The 22013-nt window shown below is 36.7% G+C and overlaps 1 protein-coding gene across 6 annotated transcripts in view; it reads right to left on the reverse strand.

The window, feature by feature from the left end:
• Positions 1 to 1249: 1249 nt before the first annotated feature.
• The window catches only part of CNST (consortin, connexin sorting protein), a 124568-nt gene continuing 103804 nt past the window's right edge, over positions 1250 to 22013 (reverse strand). For all 6 annotated transcript variants that reach the window (XM_082615407.1, XM_082615404.1, XM_082615405.1 and 3 more), the window contains 2 exons: positions 7314 to 7449; positions 1250 to 4389 (listed from right to left, as the gene is read on the reverse strand). In XM_082615407.1, the coding sequence (XP_082471533.1) occupies positions 4184 to 4389; positions 7314 to 7449 (342 nt within the window). In that variant the 3' untranslated portion in view covers positions 1250 to 4183. The remainder of the gene's footprint in view (positions 4390 to 7313; positions 7450 to 22013) is intronic.

Below are 22013 nucleotides of genomic sequence, written 5' to 3' on the forward strand. Positions count from 1 at the left end.
CACATACGCGTGGATTTCCTTTTGCCATACCATGGTTTGATTATTGCAGCATTTGGTTTTGAAATCTGGAAGTACAAGTCCTCCAGTTTTGTTCTAACAAGTTCACTGACTGTCTTCTAGGGCACATGCATCTCCAAACATTTTAAAATCAGCCTGTCCACTTGTAAAAATTGCTGCAATTCTGATAGGGATTGTGTCAGGTCTATGGATCAATATTGTTTTCATAAAATGAATTAGCAAGTATTTTCTCCTTTTTGAAGAGTGTTTTGTTGGATGGGTATTATTTCTTACTGAAATGATTGCTTGAATTTACTGGAGAAGCATCTGGACCTGCAGTCTGTGAGAAAGTTTTCAATTGTGCTATTTAGTGCTATTCAGACTTTCAATTTTGAAGAAGGCTCTAGCCAAGCAGTTTTCTACTCCTGGAAAGCCCACCCACTATTAATGCCACAAATGCTAACTAGAGGCAAAAAGTAATACTCACTAGAATTTTGGCTGGGAGAAAAGATTCCTGTCTATCAAGTTGCTATGCAGGTGGCCTAGAGAGAATTTTACTTTTCCTCCTAATAAAGCATGACACATGGTAGGGAGGAATGAGCTCAAGTTTCTATCCCCATGAGTAGTAGTATCCTATATTTCTTCATTTTTCCCCCCCTTTCACAAATATATTTACCTTACCAGACACTAACTTCTTTAAGCTGGTACCATTTCTTGTTTCGAGAGCCCCAGCACCCAGCTCAGTGCTTGGCACACTGCAGACATTTCAATGTTTGTTAAGGTACAGAGAGTAATAAACACTGTTGCTCATGGTTCTGCACTGTTCTCGGGGCGGGAGACAAGAGGTTGATTTCAGGACTTACTCTTCTCAGGACCAGGAAGAAGAGATGCCCAGTAGCCTACACCAGGAGAGATTTAAAAGCTACTAGAATTCCTTAAAGAAAATTCCTTAGTACATGAGGCTCACCAAATGTTTATCTTTGAGGTTATTAAAATAGCAGATGGCACTAGAACTTGTGCCATAAACCCTAGATCACTCTTATTCTTTTTGAGGATGGAGGCAACATGACAGAAGAGAAAGTATAATGGCTTCGGGAGCCACAAGACCTGATTTAAGGGATGTGTGTTTACTGATCTAAGTAAGCATCAAATGAATAAATGTGAAAACACTATTTACACTTCATAATTAAGTATACAAGGGTGAGTTAATATTAACTGAGCCCATAGAAATGAACAGAGTTATAAAGGTCACGTTAGTGGGAACACAAATATTCAGTCTCTCTCTGGATTGGGATTAAATGTCACAAAGTCAGCTTCAGCAAAACAGGTAATAGGTAAAAGATTTCTTTGTTCTTTTCCCACCTTCCCTCTTTTATTTCTCAATTCCTACCCTTTTCTCCACCTTGCCATTCCCGCAAGGTCCAATTCACATCTGTCCTTTCAAAATAAGGCCTACTTTCAAATTTTAAATCCTCTTAGCATAATACACAAATTCACATCTCAATATAGTAAACCTCTCAGAGGGATTTGATTTTTAAATCTAAAGGAATGAATTTTTAGAGTGAATTTCGGTTGTTGTTTCAGGCAGATGGGGAGGTGTTTTAGAAGCACAGGAGCGTTTACATAGGGACCTATTAGACTACCCAAATTAATCTACTCATGGTGCCAGACCAACTTCTGAAATTATTTTACTTTCACTTTAAAGTGGTTTTTCTCAGTACCCAAGGGGTTCAAATAAACTCTCTGAGACATTTTTTTGGTATAGCTTTTAAATTACAAGCTTGATCTGTTACCCTCAAATACAGTTCTTAAGGAAGATTAGTTACAAATAGTTGTCAGTGCTTTCAAATGACAGAAAAAGTTACATTATAGTAAAACTGGATGATTTTTTTATGCGAGAGATAACAATTTCTCTCATCACCAGATAGAATTACTCCAATTCATGCAATAAATGACAATTACATTTTTAAAAGTTGCCCTAATTTTTCTAGTTGAGATTTCATGCTTATTTTAAATCAAGACATCAATAAGCTCCTGAGCTCACCTCACCCTCCCTGGGAAGTAGTGAGGACACACGTGGTTTTTCTGAGACTCAACTGGACTCCACAGAGTACCAAAGTATTATCTCAGTTCTTTCACCTCAGTGTGAAGGTTCCCAGGAAACCTTCAGTTTCAGAAGTAATGGTCCTGGTGGCCAATAGGAAAATATGACATATAGATTTTTTAGGACTTCAATAGTGACCTAAAAAGGTGAACAGGAGGGAAGCTGACTTATCTTCACATAAAACCGGCAGAAATCAGCATCACCAAATTTCTGTAACTAGAAATCATGAGGGTAGAACAGAAGAGGTTTGTCTCCGATGGAGATGCTCCTCACAGTAGACTTTGTGAATGTCTTTTACAGAACCACATAATATAGTACCATCAACATTTTACATATTTACATACAATTTGAATACAAATTCTTAAAATTTATAATAGAACATTAAAATAATCTTCTAATAAAATCAGCCTTAAGTATAAGGAATCTAGATTTCAGTATCTTGTACACTTCTAAATAAATATCTTTGATCTATAATCCTTGAAAATATTATAGTTTATGATGACATGATACAGACAAGTCAAACAGTATTATAAGTAAAAATAAAACATCAATTTAAAAATAAACAAGCCTAAAACCACATTGAGCTGAAATTATAGAAAATCAAAACACTAAGTATACAGTAATTAAATATCTAGCATTGGGATAACCAGATGCATGCTAAATGACACAATTTCAACTTCTATAAAAAGCCCTTTAAAAATCATAAGTCTAAATAAATAAGCAGAAACACAAAGGGAGGTACTGTACCAGCCAGTAACAACTAGAAAGAAAACTCTCTGTTTTTCTTTCAAATGATCCTAACAGAAAAACATGAAATAATAATCATTGCCAGAAAACTATAGTTCATGTGTTTTGTTTCTTTTAGAATGCTGCCAATGATATAAAAAGCCAAAGCAAGGCTTCCTAATTGTTAGAACACTGTACCTTAGAAAAGGAAATTGACAGATTTAAATAAAAATCAGACATTTGCCTATTTAAGATATGATTGAATTTTCGCCTAATGACCTCACATTAGGTCTAAATCAAGCCCATGATATGAATGCACATTCAAGCATCTGAATGTATGATCTGTTAATTCTGAATTATATATGATGATTTAACTTCATTTGCCAAAGTATTAGTTTATTTTACATAAGGCCAGAATTAAAACATCTAGAGCAGGAACTAATACCTTATTTATCTTTATAGAAGGGTTCTTAGATTCTCAGAACATAATAGGTGCTCAATAAGTATTTATTGAATTGAGATGAATCCAGCATTTATTATATCAGGAAGCACTGAATCCACGATGAAACTGGTTGCCTGACACTCAGAGGGAGCTCTTTAATTTTACCTCTAGGCCTGTGATTAATTTCTGGCTAGTTAATGAAGTTAACTGTCACAGATCTGTCTCAGTTTCTTAATTCAGGGCCAAGATTTGTACCATTCATCTGTTCCACAGTTAAGCCTTCTTGAAAGTTTTGTGGCTGCACACTTATAGTTATGTTGAAAGAATAATCTTTGTTATTCTACGTTGGGTTTTTGCTTATGATAACTGTCTGAAATACACATACACACACACACAAACATAATCATTTCACAAATGGAAATCTGGAGAGTGCACAAAGCCTAAATTACATAGCTCCCAAGGTGAACTAAAAAAAGACATTGAAACTGTAAGGTAACTCTTTTTCATTACACACAAACTTATTGCGTGATGGCTGGAAGCAATGTCTTTGGACAAATGGTTATAAACCACAAGTGTCCTTAGCCATTAGCCTGACAAGGTAGCCCAAAATGGTTTGGCTCCAACACTGCCCTGTTTAATTCTGTAGCTCATTACACTAGGAAGCAGCGAGGAGGAGGTGAACATGCTCTCCAAAGACCATTCCTTCCATCCACAGTGCTCAGATCAATATCTGTATCATTATGTGGATTATTCTGAGTTCCTCTGTATTGCCAGTTAAAGTTGCTGTTTCTGATGTTTGTGGTTCCTCACTGGGGAAGGGAGGCGCATGTTACAGAACTCTTGAAATGAAAGCTATTTAGAAAGTTTCACTCTTTGATTCTCACGGCCAGCATGCCTGTCCCTCTTGAATGCTGCTAGGAGAGGTAGATCCAGTGTTTAAGTCCTGCCATTCCCTGCAGTAACTTAGTGTAATAGAAGTCCATGTTGTCTGCAAAGTCTGTACAAACAGGTGACTCCGTGTCACCAAAAGTGCAGTATAATGCAGTTCCTCCCACACTAAGGAAAACTGTCGCTATGCACAGCAAGACCAGTAAAATACAGGAACCACCTCCAACTTCATCTGCAAACAGGAAGACAGAGTAAGGTTAAACTTACACAAAATTAATGCCTAGTATATGCTGTCTGCTCACTGATTAAGATAACTAGATGTTTCTAATATTAGTCTTCTATGGATAGTCACTGACAGGAAGCTAGGACACCAGTGACTATACAAGGACCTATTAGTTACCTTAAAGATATATACCTGTGGAGCTTGTGAATGCTAAAATTAAAAGTAGCTCATTTATACAATGAATATAACCATTTCCATAAAAAAGAAGAAAAAAATGGCAATACTTCTCTGATGTGCTCATAGCATTATTTTAGAGTACAAATTATATATAACCTCACTATTACAGTATCTTTGGAGTTCACATCATGGGACTACCTTAAAGCAAAGTCAATTTGATATTAAACAAACAAGCAAAAATGTCTGAGTGGGATCTTGCATCTTAGTAATACTCAATTTTATCTTTCAGTGGAATAGTGAAGTTCTAGCTAGTAATTTCATTTCTTAAACAATTTTGGCAGGCTTGTTTTTAATAAAAATGTCCACATAAGTCTTTCTATATTGAAGAAAGTAACTACTCTCTTGTTGAAAGTCTTAATGATCACTCATAATTAAAGAAAAATTAAAAATATTTGGAAAAGACTAAGAAGTTTTATGATCAGCATGATGAGGGTGTACCAAAACCTTCTTGGAAGGTAATCTGGCAGTATCTATTAACATTTTAAATTAATTTATCATCCAGCCTGGGGCACTTTTGAGAGTGAAAGAGTGTTAAGTGAATGCAGTGCTGGGACAATAGGTATAAACAAGGAAGGACTGCCTGAGGCCAACTGGTCCATATGGTCCTGATCACCGAGCCTAGCAAATCCACTTTCAGGAATTAAGCCTACAGATCTGCACAAAACACAATATCATATTTACAAGCATGTTCACTGCAGCAAATTTTGTTATCACATAAAGTTGAGAATAACTTAGTTATTCTAGTTACAATGGAAGAGTTAAATAATTATGGGAGATTCATATCATGGAATACTATGCAACTGTTTTACAGAATGAAGTAAATTTAATACATTGTTCAAAGAAAGATGTCCAAGATTGATGGTTAAATTAAAAAGCCGTCACATAATGGTATATAATGAACCATTCATGTCAAAAAAAAAGGGCACATGTGTATGTACACACATATACATGCATATATACAGAATGTGTTTTGAAAGGATGGTAAGAACTTCAATCAATACCTGGGGGAAACCCCCAAGGAAGGGAGGGTTGAGAGCCTTAAACTTTTTACTTCATTACTGTCTAAGTTTTTTCATGATTAGTGTATATTACTTTTATGATTAAAAAAACAAATTTTACAGAACCCAATATAAACCAAATAGAATTTATTTGGAAGATTTTACAGTAATATGTGAATATATTCTCCCCATAAAAATTTAAACATGAAAGTATCTAAGAGTCTAAGGGACTCTCCCTTTTACTCCTACCCAATCATATTCCCCTCTCAACCAAGAGGTAAACACTGTTAAATATGGTGTATATCCTTCCAGATCAAACACATGTGGTTTCAGGATTTTTATAGAAACAGGATTATGTAATTGTATTGTCCTGTGATTTACACATTTACAGTTTAATAGATTTTAATAGTTAATAGACATTAATAGATTTAATAATTTATACTTAGCATAATTTTTATACACACAAATAAAAAGGATCATATCATTCATGTTGTGTTTCTTGGGGTTTTTTTGGTTTTTGGTCAGTTCAGTATTTTTACCATCTTTTCTCTTTTTGGCATGATTCTCACCCACCCTCTTATCTTTGTTAACAATCTAGTTTATGTATTTTTCTGGGTATTTCTTCATTCTCATATATTTATATACAAACATTTAGATACAATTTATTTTAAAACATCTATTTTGTTTTATCTATATGCATTGATAGTATTTAGAGCTGTGCTGTCCAACATGGAAGCCAAGAGGCACAGGCGGCTACTGAGCACAAGTTATGTAACTTAGTGTAAGACGAGATGGCTACTAAGGGAACTAGGGACTGTCAGTTCTAAATCGTGGGTTCCCCCTACTATGTATGCAATGATTCAATACCAATTGGTACAAACAAAGAGTTGAGCACTTTATCTGGAGAGGACTGTGATAGTTACAAGCAAGGTGCAGAGGTAAAATGAGGGGTGAGAACAGATTACTTCCAAGGTTCCTACCAGCTTCATAATTGTAAAAATTTAGAAACCTCTACTGCTATCACTTTATGTCATACTTAGAAAGCGTATCTACATGTTGACACTGTTATTTTAACAATGCAGTTGTTTTATAAACATGAAAAGCATACTGATAGGTTCTTGGCTATATTTCTACTCACTCTGATTTACCTAGGCCTTAGATAAATTTAACCACCACCTTAAATATAAGCCCAGGAGGAAAAAAAAAATCAAACAATAGCAACAGTGTTCAACTGTACTCTTGAGAGACACCTCTTTCTATAGAGTCAAGAAGAAATCACCGAAGAGAAAATATTTGTAATCCATAAATATTTTCCACATCAGTCAAGAAGGAGTATGAACTGCCACTGAAAAGAAGACAAAAATAGCAGGCTCACTAAAAAACAAAAAACAAAAACTAGAAAATAAAACACGAAACAAAGAAACTGAAATAAGCTCTGAAAATTGAGGACTACCTGTGGGACAGGAAGGCAATGAGATAAATTTTGCAACTTGGTCACTTATTTGAGCAAAACAAATTGCTTAGGAATTATTTAAGAACTGATGATAGTTTGATCCTCTGTGTTTCTTTACAGAAGATAAAGCAACTAAGTCCACATATTCTTTACAAATCCTGTTACCAAACACCTTATTGTACATTAATTCATTCTTTCAGCAAACACTGATCAAATCTGTGCTAGACACAGTCTGAGCACTTTACCTTGATCTAAGTTGTCGTCTATTTCTTGGAATCTCACTCTTCGTTTAGATGGTTTCTGTTGCATCTGGGCAGGATGATCTCCTACAGTATCATTCCTCTTCTTTAATATAGAGACCAAGCCTTCAGCATGAACAACCTGTCAGAGATTATAAGCACTGTTTGTTATATTATGGCAGGACATATCAGTGATGTTTTACATGTAATGGTAAGAAGGCTAATTCAGTTCAAGGGGTATCTGAAGTCCTATTAGAGATTTAACCAATTCCTATAGAAAAAAATCACAGTCATCAAAATCTAACAGAATAATACTTTCTCTTGTCTTCAGATATTGCCAAACACACATATCTAAAACTCTGATTGCTCTTCTAAAGCCCTGGATTGATTCCAGGGCCAGGCAGTGTGACACAGCATGGACTGGAAATCAGGCTTACTTTATCCTCATTTATAGCTCCACTTCCCTGTTAAGCCATCTATAAAATGATTCCTTACGGCCTCTCTTTGCTTAATCATTAGTCCTGGGTTTTGTTTTATAACAGAGGCTGCTTTTTACATTCATCAGCAATTTTTAAGAAATGAGCATGTGAGACTTAAAATATATTCGATACCAACTTTTAACATCAAAATGAGTGTTGTCCTCAGTTCCTCTGAGAAACTACACATTTACTAAATAATGTTCTAGTGCTCTAAATATCTTAAGGACTTCTCTTCTAGAATATCTCTTAGACCCAGTTTACTAGGGACATATTACCCTGTAGTATGCAGAGGGTGGCAAACTATGGCCACTAGGCCAAAGGCCTGCTGCCTAGTTTTGCAAATAGAATTTAATTGGAGCACAGCCAAGGTTACTCATCTACATATTGTGTATGGCTGCTACAACGGCAGAATTGAGTACAGACCATAAAGTCTAAAATATTCAATATTTGGCCCTTAGAAAAAGAAAAGAAATAGAAAAAGACTTCTGTCTATTATTTCTTTAGTCCCCCCTTTACCCCTTTCTATGCTGTCTTTCCGGTTTTCACTTGGGACACCCCTCTTCTGCTTCCACCCCACCCTTTATTTAGGAACAAAGACAAAACAGAAACCTTGCCATTTAGGAGTTAAAAGACTCTGAGGCATAGGGAGAAAGAGAACAGAATCAGTTGGTAGAGCCAACTGGGAAGCTGGAGGCCTTACCATAGGCCCCCCTAGGCAGTAGGTTGATTCACAGAAGTTGACTTGTGAGTTGCCTGCTTGAACAAGCTGCAGGTGATGACATAGGTGGGCATTGTGGCCCTAACACTGTTGATGTCAGTGACTTGCTGGTATCCGATCACTGTAAGCTGAGAACTTCCTGTAATGTCATTTATCTGATCAATGGTATAAAATACTTAATGACTTGCGGTTCCAGCCAGCCATCTCTGATAATGAGCTATACATAAACATTACAGATTCTATTAGTTCTTTTTATAACTCAATGCTTTTAGGGCCAAATAACTCAATATAGTCTTCTACTGGGCTTCCCTGAACATGGGTCTATAGAAACCATTATCTCAAAAAAAAAAAAAGTTACTCATTTATTCTTTTTATAGAAAATATGTATTTCAGATGATGTATTTCTTCTGAGAAAGCTAAAATACTTTAGTGACATTAAAATGATAAGTATAAATTATGCAAAGGAATAGTTTTTCAAATCTTTCATTAGAAAGCAACAATATTAAAGACCATCTTCATACAACAAAGAAAAATGATTTTACAAGTACCTTGCTGAAACTGGGTACTTGAGGAAGGGAAAGAAATCCTAATAAGTTTCTAAAGAGCAAGACATGGAAAATGGAAATGAATTTTAATGAGTATATTACTACTAAAGATATATCATTGACTTTTAAAACTTTTAGTAAATGTAAAAAAAAGGGAGTTTTCATAGATTCATTCACTATCTATTTCATTCCAAAAATAGTACATTTACCAAGAGTGAATTCACCTACCATAGGTGTTTTCAAGTTGCTTTAACTACTTAGAAAAAACAGTCCTATTAAGAATAGTTACAAAGACAAGCTCCAGAGTTGCATTACTGTTAACTGTATGTCTTTATGATCTGAGTTTTGAATCTGTAAATTCAAGAGACAGACCCAATAATAAATCAAAAGACACTGCAAATATGAATAAATGGATGTTGAAAGACCAAGAGAAACTCTCAAAATCATCTGGAAAGACACAGAATGTGCTTCCAAGACCTAGAAGCTAGTCCTAGTGCAGCAGCTGTTAGGCCCCTACCTTAGCGCCTGCTTGCCCTAATCTGGTGTGTTGGGCTCCAGAAGTCATATAGTTAAGGGATACAAGACTTCCCAAGTGGCCCCATCTTATTTACTATGGATGGCAATGAACTTTGGCAAATTTTTGAAAAAGGGAAGAAGTAAGAGTATGAGACATCACAGTTGTGTGGGATGAGCCAACATTTTATCTTGACACCCTCCCCACTCAACCATTAATTCCTGGCAAAAAATCTATCACAGCCTTTACATGCTTTTCCTTTTTCTCTCCCACCAAGAATCTTTTGTTTAAGCAGGGCTGCTCCAGCGTCTGAAGTGAAGGAATGTGTTCTTTTCCATTATTTCCTTTCAGTCTTATTCAGGGATCTTTCCCAGGGATCTTTCTTTTTTAACTGCCCTCTTGTCCTATAGTTTATAGGGATGGTGGGACCAAGTTTAGGCATAGGAGATGCAAGCCAAGGGGGAAACTCTTAGAAGACAGGTGGGTGTGGTCCTTTTTGTGCTGACAAGAGTTTTGGGCAAAGGTCTTAGAACCTACCCCTAGTGCAGAAATTCCTACTTATCATACCAAGACAGTCAAACAAAAAGAAATGACTTTGGTAGAGTTTACCTTAATTTTATGGTAGAAGGCAAGTAAGTTAAAACAAAGTCATGGTCTTAGTCTAGAGTCTCATTCAGAAGTCTGCTAAGTGTTTCTAAGTAGGTTGGGAAGTTGAGTTAGGGCACATAGAAATGTGTCTTCTCCAAACTACTCTTAAAAAACATTTCTATGCCTTTTAATTTTTTAACATAATGTCAATATTAAAAGGTTAAGAAACTTTAAATCTCAAAAAATAAAGCTTTAAAAACTAAATTTAGGGAATTCCCTGGCAGTCAAATGGTTAGGATTCCATGCTCTCACTGCTGAGGGCCTGGGTTCAAATCCCGTTCAGGGAACTAAGATCCCACAAGCCGCATAGTGCGGCCAAAAAAAAAAAAGTTAAAAAAAAAACAAAACTAAATTTAGTTTCCCACTTCAATTACCAAATTCCTTTCCTACCAAAACAAAGTATACCAAGCCTTTACACTGAGAACAAAAAGAATGTTTAAGCTGTAATTAGTGTAACTGTTACTGGTGGCACTCTGTGAAAAAGGGCAGAATTAAAACAAATAATGAAACATCCATCTGACCTAGCCCTGTATATTTGTAAATAAATAGCTCTTCTGCACTTCCCCCTCAAACAGCAATGATCATCTTAAATAGCATTTTAATAATGAACTGTTTGTAAAAAACAAAATTATTCTGCAACACTGCTGGCACAGGAAATCATAATATGACAAGGGAAACATTCAGAGAGGCCTTGCTGTTAGATCTGCCTCATCCAATTAAAGGAGAAAATAGATAGCAAATAATATTCTTTTACTGATCAAGGCTTTACTCAACCCAGAAACTCAAGGTTGGTAAATTTTGCTTGGTTTCCAGATAACTTGAGAAATAACATTCATAAATCATATTAGTATATTATAAACAGCGTAAATGCCAGCAGTTTCACTTTAGAGGATGAAATTCCAGTCATTCAATGTCAAATTTTCCAGTATTATTCTTCACTGAAGGAACAAGTCATGGGTCTCTGCCTGGTCCTTTAGATTTGGGTTCCAGAATAAGAACTATGATTTAGTGAATCTGCACTTTATGTAAAGACATTTATATAATATTTCATACTTAATCTTTACAACTCTATTATACAGGCATTACCAGTCCTATTTTACAGATGAAGAGGCCAAGCTGAGAGAGCTTAAATAACTTGCTTACATTTGTAGCACCAGTTACGGGCAGAGTTGAATACTAACTCAAGATTAAACCTCTTGCCATTTCCCTAATGTGAAAAGATCTTATTTTCTATGATTATTAAAATTTTGCTTAGTGTCATTTGTGATAATACATATTACAATTCAAATTAGATGAACAGAACTTTCAAATAAACCTAATAAGTTTCTTTTGTCTTTCCAAAACACTTTACAGCAACAAATCCTTATCTTATACATCACCTGAATTAAGAGATACTTAAACTAATGGCTAAAACCGTTAGTCTAGAGATACTGGGGAGGAGAAGGTTAGATGAAAGATCCTTTGTGTCATTCAATAATTTGAAAGTAGATTAATGTCATGGCTACTACTACAGCAAAATAATATAACAAGTCACAGCAGCAGCAAGAGGAGGCAGCTAAATGGAGGAAAGCCATCATCTAGAAATAACACAACGGTGCTCTCTGGCACTACAATGCTGCATATTAAGACACGACAATATGGAGAGTAAAAAACAAATGATGATAAAGTACATTGATATTGAATTTTTCAAAGATTAATTTAAAAAGGAAAAAAGGGCGCATGCGTGGTCCTACCACAATGTCGGCGCCTAGTCCATAGTGAGGGTGACAAGAAGTTAGTTTCCTTAGGACCAAGGAGGCAACCTCGCACCTGCAGGAAGACTTGTTGCCCCATCCAGAGGGAGGAATAAGCTTCCTGTTACGGTTGCAACTGCTAAGAAGCCGGTCTTGCTGCAGTCTCTCCCAGATGTTTTCTAGATACTGTGTGGCTGATAGGGTCTTGGTGCTCCGTCCGGGTGTCAGGCCTGACCCTCTGAGGTGGGAGAGCTGAGTTCAGGATATTTGTCCACCAGAGACCTCCTGGCTCCATGTAATATAAAACAGCAAAAGCTCTCCCAGAGATCTCCACCTCAACGCGAAGACCCAGATGCACCCAATGACAGCAAGCTACAGTGCTGGACATCCTATGCCAAAAAACTAGCAAGATAGGAACACAACCCCACCCATTAGCAGAGAGGCTACCAAAAATCATAATAAGGTCACAGGCACCCCAAAACACACCAATGGATGCAGTCCTGCCCACCAGAAAGACAAGATTCAGCCTCATCCAGCAGAACACAGGCACCAGTCCCCTCCACCAGGAAGTCTACACGACCCACTTAACCAACCTTAGCCACTGGGGCAGACACCAAAAACAACGGGAATGATGAACCTGCAGCCTGAGAAAAGGAGACCCCAAACACAGTAAGTTAAGCAAAATGAGAAGACAGAGAAACACACAGCAGATAAAGGAGCAAGATAAAAACCCACCAGACCAAATAAATGAAGAGGAAATAGGCAGTCTACCTGAAAGAGAATTCAAAGTAATGATAGTAAAGATGATACAAAATCTCAGAAATAGAATGGAGAAAATACAAGAAACATTTAACAAGGACCTAAAAGAAGTAAAGGGCAAACAAACAACGATGAACAACACAATAACTAAAATTAAAAATTCTCTAGAAGGACTCAATAGCAGAATAACTGAAGCAGAAGAATGGATAAAGTGACGTGGAAGATAAAACAGTGGAAAGAACTACTGCAGAGCAGAATAAAGAAAAAAGAATGAAAAGAACTGAGGACAGTCTTAGAGACCTCTGGGACAACATTAAACACACCAATATTCGAATTATAGGGGTCCCAGAAGAAGAAGAGAGAATGAGAGGGACTGAGAAAATATTTGAAGAGATTATAGTTGAAAACTTCCTTAATATGGGAAAGGAAATAATTAGTCAAGTCCAGGAAGTGCAGAGAGTCCCATAAAGGATAAATCCAAGGAGAAACATGCCAAGACACATATTAATCAAACTATCAAGAAATAAATATTAAAAGAAGCAAGGGGAAAACAACAAATAACACACAAGGGAATCCCCATAAGGTTAACAGCTGATCTTTCAGCAGAAACTGTGCAAGCCAGAAGGGAGTGGCAGGACATACTTAAAGTGATGAAGGGGAAAAACCTACAACCAAGATTACTCCACCCAGCAAGGATCTCATTCAGATTTGACGGACAAATTAAAACCTTTACAGACAAGCAAAACCTAAGAGAATTCAGCACCACAAAAACCAGCTTTACAACAAATGCTAAAGGAACTTCTCTAGGCAGTAAACACAAGAGAAGGAAAAGACCTATAATAACAAACCCAAATTAAGAAAATGATAGTAGGAACAAACATATCGATAATTACCTTAAATGTAAATGCATTAAATGCTCCAACCAAAAGATATAGACTGGCTGAATGAATACAAAAACAAGACCCATATATATGCTGTCAACAAGAGACCCACTTCAGACCTGGGGACACACACAGACTGAAAGTAAGGGTATGGAAAAAGATATTCCATGCAAATGGAAATCAAAACAAAGCTGGAGTAGCAATTCTCATATCAGGCAAAATAGACTTTAAAATAAAGACTATTACAAGAGACAAAGAAGGACACTACATATGATCAAGGGATCAATCCAAGAAGAACATATAACAATTGTAAATATTTATGCACCCAACATAGGAGCAACTCAATATATAAGGCAAACACTAACAGCTATAAAAGGGTAAATCGACAGTAACACAATCATAGTAGGGAATTTTAACACCCCATTTTCACCAATGGACAGATCATTCAAAATGAAAATAAATAAGGAAACACAAGCTACGAATGATACATTAAACAAAATGGACTTAATTGATATGTATAGGACGTTCCATCCAAAACCAGCAGAATACACTTTCTTCTCAAGTGCTCATGGAACATTCTTCAGGATACACCATATCTTGGGTCACAAATAAAGCCTTGGTAAATTTAAGAAAATTGAAATCGTATCAAGTATCTTTTCCAACCACGATGCTATGAGACTAGATATCAATTACAGGAAAAAATCTGTAAAACATGAGGCTAAATAATACACTACTAAATAACCAAGAGATCACTGAAGAAATCAAAGAGGAAATAAAAAAATACCTAGAAACAAATGACAATGAAAACATGACGACCTATGGGATGACCTATGGCATGCAGCAAAAGCAGTTCTAAGAGGGAAGTTTACGGCAATACAATCCTACATTAAGAAACAAGAAACATCTCAAATAAACAACCTAATCTTACACCTAAAGCAATTAGAGAAAGAAGAACAAAAAAATCCCAAAGTTAGCAGAAGGAAAGAAATCATAAAGGTCAGATCAGAAAAAAATGAAAAAGAAATGAAGGAAACAATAGCAAAGATCAATAAAACTAAAAGCTGGTTCTTTGAGAAGATAAACAAAATTGATAAACCATTAGCCAGACTGATCAAGAAAAAGAGGGCGAAGACTCAAACCAATAGAATTAGAAATGAAAAAGGAAAGTAACAACAGACACTGCAGAAATACAAACGATCATGAGGGATTACTACAAGCAACTTTATGCCAATAAGATGGACAACCTGGAAGAAATGGACAAAATAAACAGAACAATCACAAGCACTGAAATTGAGACTGTGATTAAAAATCTTCCAACACACAACAGTCCAGGACCACATGGCTTCTCCAGCGAATTCTATCAAACATTTAGAGAAGAGCTAACACCTTTCCTTCTCAAAATCTTCCAAAATATAGCAGAGGGAGGAACACCCCCCAACTCATTCTATGAGGCCACCGTCACCCTGACACCAAAACCAGACAAAGATGTCACAAAGAAAGAAAACTACAGGACAATATCACTGATGAACATACATGCAAAAATCCTCAACAAAATACTAGCAAACAGAATCCAACAGCACATTAAAAGGATCAGATATTCACAGAAAGATAGACAAGATGACAAGGCAGAGGACTATGTAGCAAATGAAGGAACAAGATAAAACCTGAGAAAAACAACTAACTGAAGTGGAGATAGGCAACCTTCCAGAAAAAGAATTCAGAGTAATGATATTGAAGATGATCCAGGACCTCGGAAAAAGAATGGAGTCAAAGATCGAGAAGATGCAAGAAATGTTTAACAAAGACCTAGAAGAATTAAAGAACAAACAAACAGAGATGAACAATACAATAACTGAAATGAAAACTACATTACAAGGAATCAAGAGCAGAAAAACTGAGGCAGAAGAACGGATAAGTGACCTGGAAGACAGAATGGTGGAATTCACTGCCACGGAACAGAATAAAGAAAAAAGAATGAAAAGAAATGAAGACAGCCTAAGGGACATCTGAGACAACATGAAATGCAACAACATTCGCATTATAGGGGTCCCAGAAGGAGAAGAGAGAGAGAAAGGACTCGAGAAAATACTTGAAGAGATTATAGATGAAAACTTCCCTAACGTGGAAAAGGAAATAGCTACCCAAATCCAGGAAGCGCAGAGAGTCCCAGGCAGGATAAACCCAAGCAAAAACACGCTGAGACAAATAGGAATCAAACTGACAAAAATTAAAGGCAAAGAAAAATTTGAAAGCAACAAGGGAAAAATGACAAATAACATACAAGGGACCTCCCATAAGATTAACAGCTGATTTCTCAGCAGAAACTCTACAAGCCAGAAGGGAGTGGCATGATATATTTAAAGTGATGAAAGGGAAGAACTTAAAACCAATATTACTCTACCTGGCAAGGATCTCATTCAGATTCAACTGAGAAATCAAAAGCTTTACAGACAAGCAAAAGCTAAGAGATTCAGCATCACCAAGCCAGCTCTACAACAAATGCTAAAGGAACTTCTCTAAGTGGGAAACACAAGAGAAGAAAAGGACCTACAAAAACAAACCCAAAACAATTAAGAAAATGGTAATAGGAACATACATATCAATAATTACCTTAAACGTGAATGGATTAAATGCTCCAACCAAAAGACACAGGCTTAATGAATGGATAAAAAAAAAAGATCCATATATATGCTGTCTACAAGAGGCCCACTTCAGACCTAAGGACACATACAGACTGAAAGTGAAGGATGGAAAAAAATATTCCATGCAAATGGAAATCAAAAGAAAGCTAGAGCAGCAATATTCATATCAGATAAAATAGACTTTAAAATAAAGAATGTTACAAGAGACAAGGAAGGACACTACATAATGATGAAGGGATCAATCCAAGAAGAAGATATAACAATTATGAATATATATGCACCCAAAATAGGAGCACCTCAATACATAAGGCAACTGCAAACAGCTATAAAAGAGGAAATCAACAGTAACACAATAATAGTGGGGGACTTTGACACCTCACTTACACCAATGGACAGATCATCCAAACAGAAAATTAACAGGGAAACACAACCTTTAAATGACACAATAGACCAGACAGATTTAATTGATATTTATATGACATTCCATCCAAAAACAGCAGATTACACTTTCTTCTCAAGAAATCATATCAAGCATATTTTCTGACCACAATGCTATGAGATTAGAAACCAATTACAGGGGAAAAATCGTAAAAAAAGAAACACATGGAGGCTAAACAATACGTTACTAAATAACCAAGAGATCACTGAAGAAATCAAAGAGGAGATCAAAAAATACCTAAGACAAAGGACAAAGAAACATGACAATCCAAAACCTATGGGATGCAGAAAAAGCAGTTGTAAGAGGGAAGTTTATAGCTACACAAGCCTACCTCAAGAAACAAGAAACATCTCAAATAAACAATCTAAACTTACACCTAAATGAACTAGAGAAATAAGAAGAAACAAAACCCAAAGTCAGCAGAAGGAAAGAAATCATAAAGATCAGAGCAGAAATAAATGAAATAGAACAAAGAAAACAATAGCAGAGATCAATAAAACTAACAGCTGGTTCTTCGAGAAGATAAACAAAATTGATAACCCATTAGCCAGACTCATCAAGAAAAACAGGGAGAGGACTCAAAGCAATAAAATTAGAAATGAAAAAGAAGTTACAACAGACACCGCAGAAATACAAAGCATCCTAAGAGAGCACGACAAGCAACTCTATGCCAATAAAATGGACAACCTGGAAGAAATGGACAAACTCTTAGAGAAGTATAACCTTCCAAGACTGAACCAGGAGGAAATAGAAAATATGAACAGACCAATCACAAGTAAGGAAATTGAAACTCTGATTAAAAATCTTCCAACAAACAAAAGTCCAGGACCAGATGGCTTCACAGGTGAATTCTATTAAACATTTAGAGAAGAGCTTACACCCATCCTTCTCAAACTCTTCCAAAAAATTGCAGAGGAAGGAAAACTCCCAAACTTATTCTATGAGGCCACCATCACCCTGATAGCAAAACCAGACAAAGATACTACGGAAAAAGAAAATTACAGACCAATATCACTGATGAATATAGATGCAAAAATCCTCAACCAAATACTAGCAAACAGAATTCAACAACACATTAAAAGGATCATACACCATGATCAAGTGGGATTTATCCCAGGGATGCAAGATTCTTCAATATAAGCAAATCAATCAGTGTGATACACCATATTAACAAATTGAAGAATAAAAGCCATGTGGTCATCTCAATAGATGCAGAAAAAGCTTTTGACAAAATTCAACAGAGGGCTTCCCTAGTGGCACAGTGGTTGAGAGTCCACCTACCGATGCGGGGGATGCGGGTTCGTGCCCCGGTCCAGGAAGATCCCACATGCCACGGAGCAGCTGGACCCGTGAGCCACGGCCGCTGAGCCTGCGCTCCACAACGGGAGAGGCCACAACAGTGAGAGGCCTGCGTACTGCAAAAAACAAACAAACAAACAAAAACCTCTCCAGAAGTGGGCATAGAGGGAACCTACCTCAATGTAATAAAGGCTATATACGACAACCCCACAGCCAACATCATTCTCAATGGTGAAAAACTGAAAGTATTTCCTCTAAGATCAGGAACAAGACAAGGATGTCCACTCTCACATAGTTTTGGAAGTCCTAGCCACAGCAATGAGAGAAGAAAAAGAAATAAAAGGAATACAAACTGGAAAAGAAGAAGTAAAACTGTCACTGTTTGCAGATGACATGATACAGTACATAGAGAATCCTAAAGATGCCACCAGAAAACTACTAGGGCTAATCAATGAATTTGGTAAAGTTGCAGGATACAAAATTAATGCACAGAAATCTCTTGCATTCTTATACACTAATGATGAAAAATCTGAAAGAGAAATTAATAACAATTAAGAAATTATTAATTAATTATTAATTAAGAAATTAATAACAACAAAAGAATAAAATACCTAGGAATAAACATACTTAGGGAGACAAAAGACCTGTATGCAGAACAGTATAAGACACTGATGAAAGAAATTAAAGATGATACCAACAGATGGAGAGATATACCATGTTCTTGGATTGGAAGAATCAACATTGTGAAAATGAGTATACTACCCATAGCAATCTACAGATTCAATGCAATCCCTATCAAATTACCAATGGCATTTTTTACAGAACTAGTACAAAAAATCTGAAAATTTGTATGGAGACACAAAAGACCCCAAACAGCCAAAGCAGTCTTGAGGGAAAAAAACGGAGCAGGAGGAATCAGACTCCCTGACTTCAGACTATACTACAAAGCTACTGTAATCAAGAGAATATGGTACTGGCACAAAAACAGAAATATAGATCAATGGAACAAGATAGAAAGCACAGAGATAAACCCACGCACCTATGGTCAACTAATCTATGACAAAGGAGGCAAGGAAATACAATGGAGAAAAGACTGTCTCTTCAATAAGTGGTGCTGGGAAAACTGGACAGCTACATGTAACAGAATAAAATTAGAACATTCCCTAACACCATATACAAAAATAAACTCAAAATGCATTAGAGACCTAAATGTAAGACTGGACACTATAAAACTGTTAGAGGAAAACATAGGAAGAACACTCTTTGACATAAATCACAGCAAGATCTTTTTTGATCCACCTCTGGTGGTCCAAATGGGACCTAATGAAACTTAAAAGCTTTTGCAAAGCAAAGGACACCATAAACAAGATGAAAAGACAACCCTCAGAATGGGAGAAAATATTTGCAAATGAATCAACGGACAAAGGATTAATCTCCAAAATATATAAACATCTCATGCAACCCAATATTAAAAAAACAAACAACCCAATCAAAAAATGGGCAGAAGACCTAAATAGACATTTCTCCAAAGAAGACATACAGATGGCCAAGGAGCACATGAAAAGCTGCTCAACATCACTAATTATTAGAGCAATGCAAATCAAAACTATAATGAGGTATCACCTCACACCGGTCAGAATGGCCATCATCAAAAAATCTACAAACAATAAATGCTGGAGAGGGTGTGGAGAAAAGGGAACCCTTATGCATTGTTGGTGGGAAGTAAACTGATACTCCACTATGGAGAACAGAATGGAGGTTCCTTAGAAAACTAAAAATAGAACTACCATATGACCCAGCAATCCCACTACTGGGCAGAGACCCTGAGAAAACCATAATTCAAAAAGAGTCATGTACCACAATGTGCACTGCATCTCTATTTACAATAGCCAGGACATGGAAGCAACCTAAGTGTCTACCGACAGATGAATGGCTAAAGAAGATTTGGCACATATATACAATGGAATATTACTCAGGCATAAGAAGGAACGAAATTGAGTTATTTGTAGTGAGGTGGATGGACCTAGAGACTGTCATTCAGAGTGAAGTAAGTCAGAAAGATAAAAACAAATACCGCATGTTAACACATATATATGGAATCTAAAGAAAAAAAATGGTTCTGAAGAAACTAGGGGCAGGACAGGAATAAGGACGCAGACGTAGAGAATGGACTTGAGGACATGAGGAGGGGGAAGGGTAAGCTGCGACAAAGTGAGAGAGTAGTACTGACATATATACACTACCAAATGTAAAATAGATAGCTAGTGGGAAGCAGCCGCTTAAAACAGGGAGATCAGCTCGCTGCTTTGTGACCACCTAGAGGGGTGGGATAGGGAGGGTGGGAAGGAGATGCAAGAGGCAGGGGATATGGGGATATATGTACATGTATAGCTGATTCACTTGTTATAAAGTAGAAACAAACACACCATTGTAAAGGAATTATACTCTAATAAAGGTGTTAAAAATAAATAAATAAAAAGGAAAAACGTTTTCTGAAATAAAAATATGAGTTTTATAATGTACATAAGTTTCTAGATTAGATACTATCTCATGTTTTTGTAACTAGCTTTTATTTGCTTAAAGGGACAATTTAATAAGTATGAAATAGGAAAAGAAATGGTTAGAATATCAAGATACCATCCCACTTTTTAAGCCCCAGTATATCATTTAGATAGGTAGATTCTAAAACAGAACTCCTGATTCTCTTCCTCTCAAAACTGCTCCTCACCACCATACCTCATATCTAATCCATTAGCAAATCCTTTTAGTTCTTCCTTCAAAAATATATCTTCACCACATCCATCACTACTGAGTCCTTCATTATATCTCATCTGAATAATTGCAATAACTGGATTGGTTGCCTTTCTTTGGCCCCTAACTGCATTCTGCTAGTCTCCATAGAGCAGGCAGGAAACAAGTCAAGTCACATCTTCTGTTCAAAATCCATTTCAAACTTCTACCACCATTTAAATTTAATTCCAGTTCCTTACCCTGGTCTATGAGGCCCCACAGGAAACAGCTCCAGCTTGCCTTCTCCACCTGAACTTCCTACTGTCCTTCTCCTGTTCACTGTGCTCCAGATGTGTTGGCCCTCCTGCTGGTCCTCCCATTGCCTTCCCCTACACCCTGGTTAATAGAGCCTGTTCCTCCATCCTACCCACCACTTCAGTCTCTCTACACCCCTCCACCCTGCTGAGATTTCTTCAGAGCCACTACCAAGATATGAAACTGTACTGTTTGTTTTTATGTGAACTCATTTATTATGTCTCTCTCCCTCTGAAGAGTGTGACGAGAGCAGGTACTTGATCTGTGTTCACTGGTGCCTCCTTAGTTTCTACAGTACAGTAGGTGCTCAAGAAATGTGCCAAAGAGCAAATGAATATATATAGATGAGCAATTTATATAAAGACAGCACCTAGCCTATACTTAGTTGAATAACATAGCTATTTCCCTTAAAATAATCAAATCTGTCCTTAAAGGTAATTTATTTTTCTAAGTGAACTAGGTCAAAAAAAAAAAAAGAAAAGAAAAGAAAAAAGGGGGAGGTGGGGAGGAAGGCTTACTGTGTATAGGTGGCTGTGTTGGCTCTGTAGAGAATACAAGAAGGTATTCAACAAGATCCCTACCCTTAAGGAGTCTGAAATTTAGTGTCCAATGCAATGTGCCCACGCATGCGTGTGTCCTATAATAACAAGGGAATATTACAGGTAGACAGGACTTTAGGAGGAATGGTGTTCAAGCCCCACCCCCCCATTATGGACTTCAGTGATCAAGAAATAATGGCAGCAGCTAGCATTTATTGAGTACTGACCATGGCAGGCACTGTGCCTGGCACTCTATGTGCTAAAAAGTCACGAACTAGATCTTGAGGGTTGAGAAGAAATAATATGTGGAAAAGAGTTAATCACTTGAAGGTAAAGATCAGAGGTGACAATATGTGAGGTGTATCTGGAAGGCAGCAGAGAGACCAGGCTGACCACAGTATAGGTTAAGAACAAAGGAACGGTAGGAGATAGTGTTGGAAAGGTAAAGTGGGCCAGATTACCAAC

Source organism: Mesoplodon mirus (assembly GCF_964341445.2).
Source record: "Mesoplodon mirus genome assembly, chromosome: 3".
In the NCBI taxonomy this organism is placed as follows: domain Eukaryota; kingdom Metazoa; phylum Chordata; class Mammalia; order Artiodactyla; family Ziphiidae; genus Mesoplodon; species Mesoplodon mirus.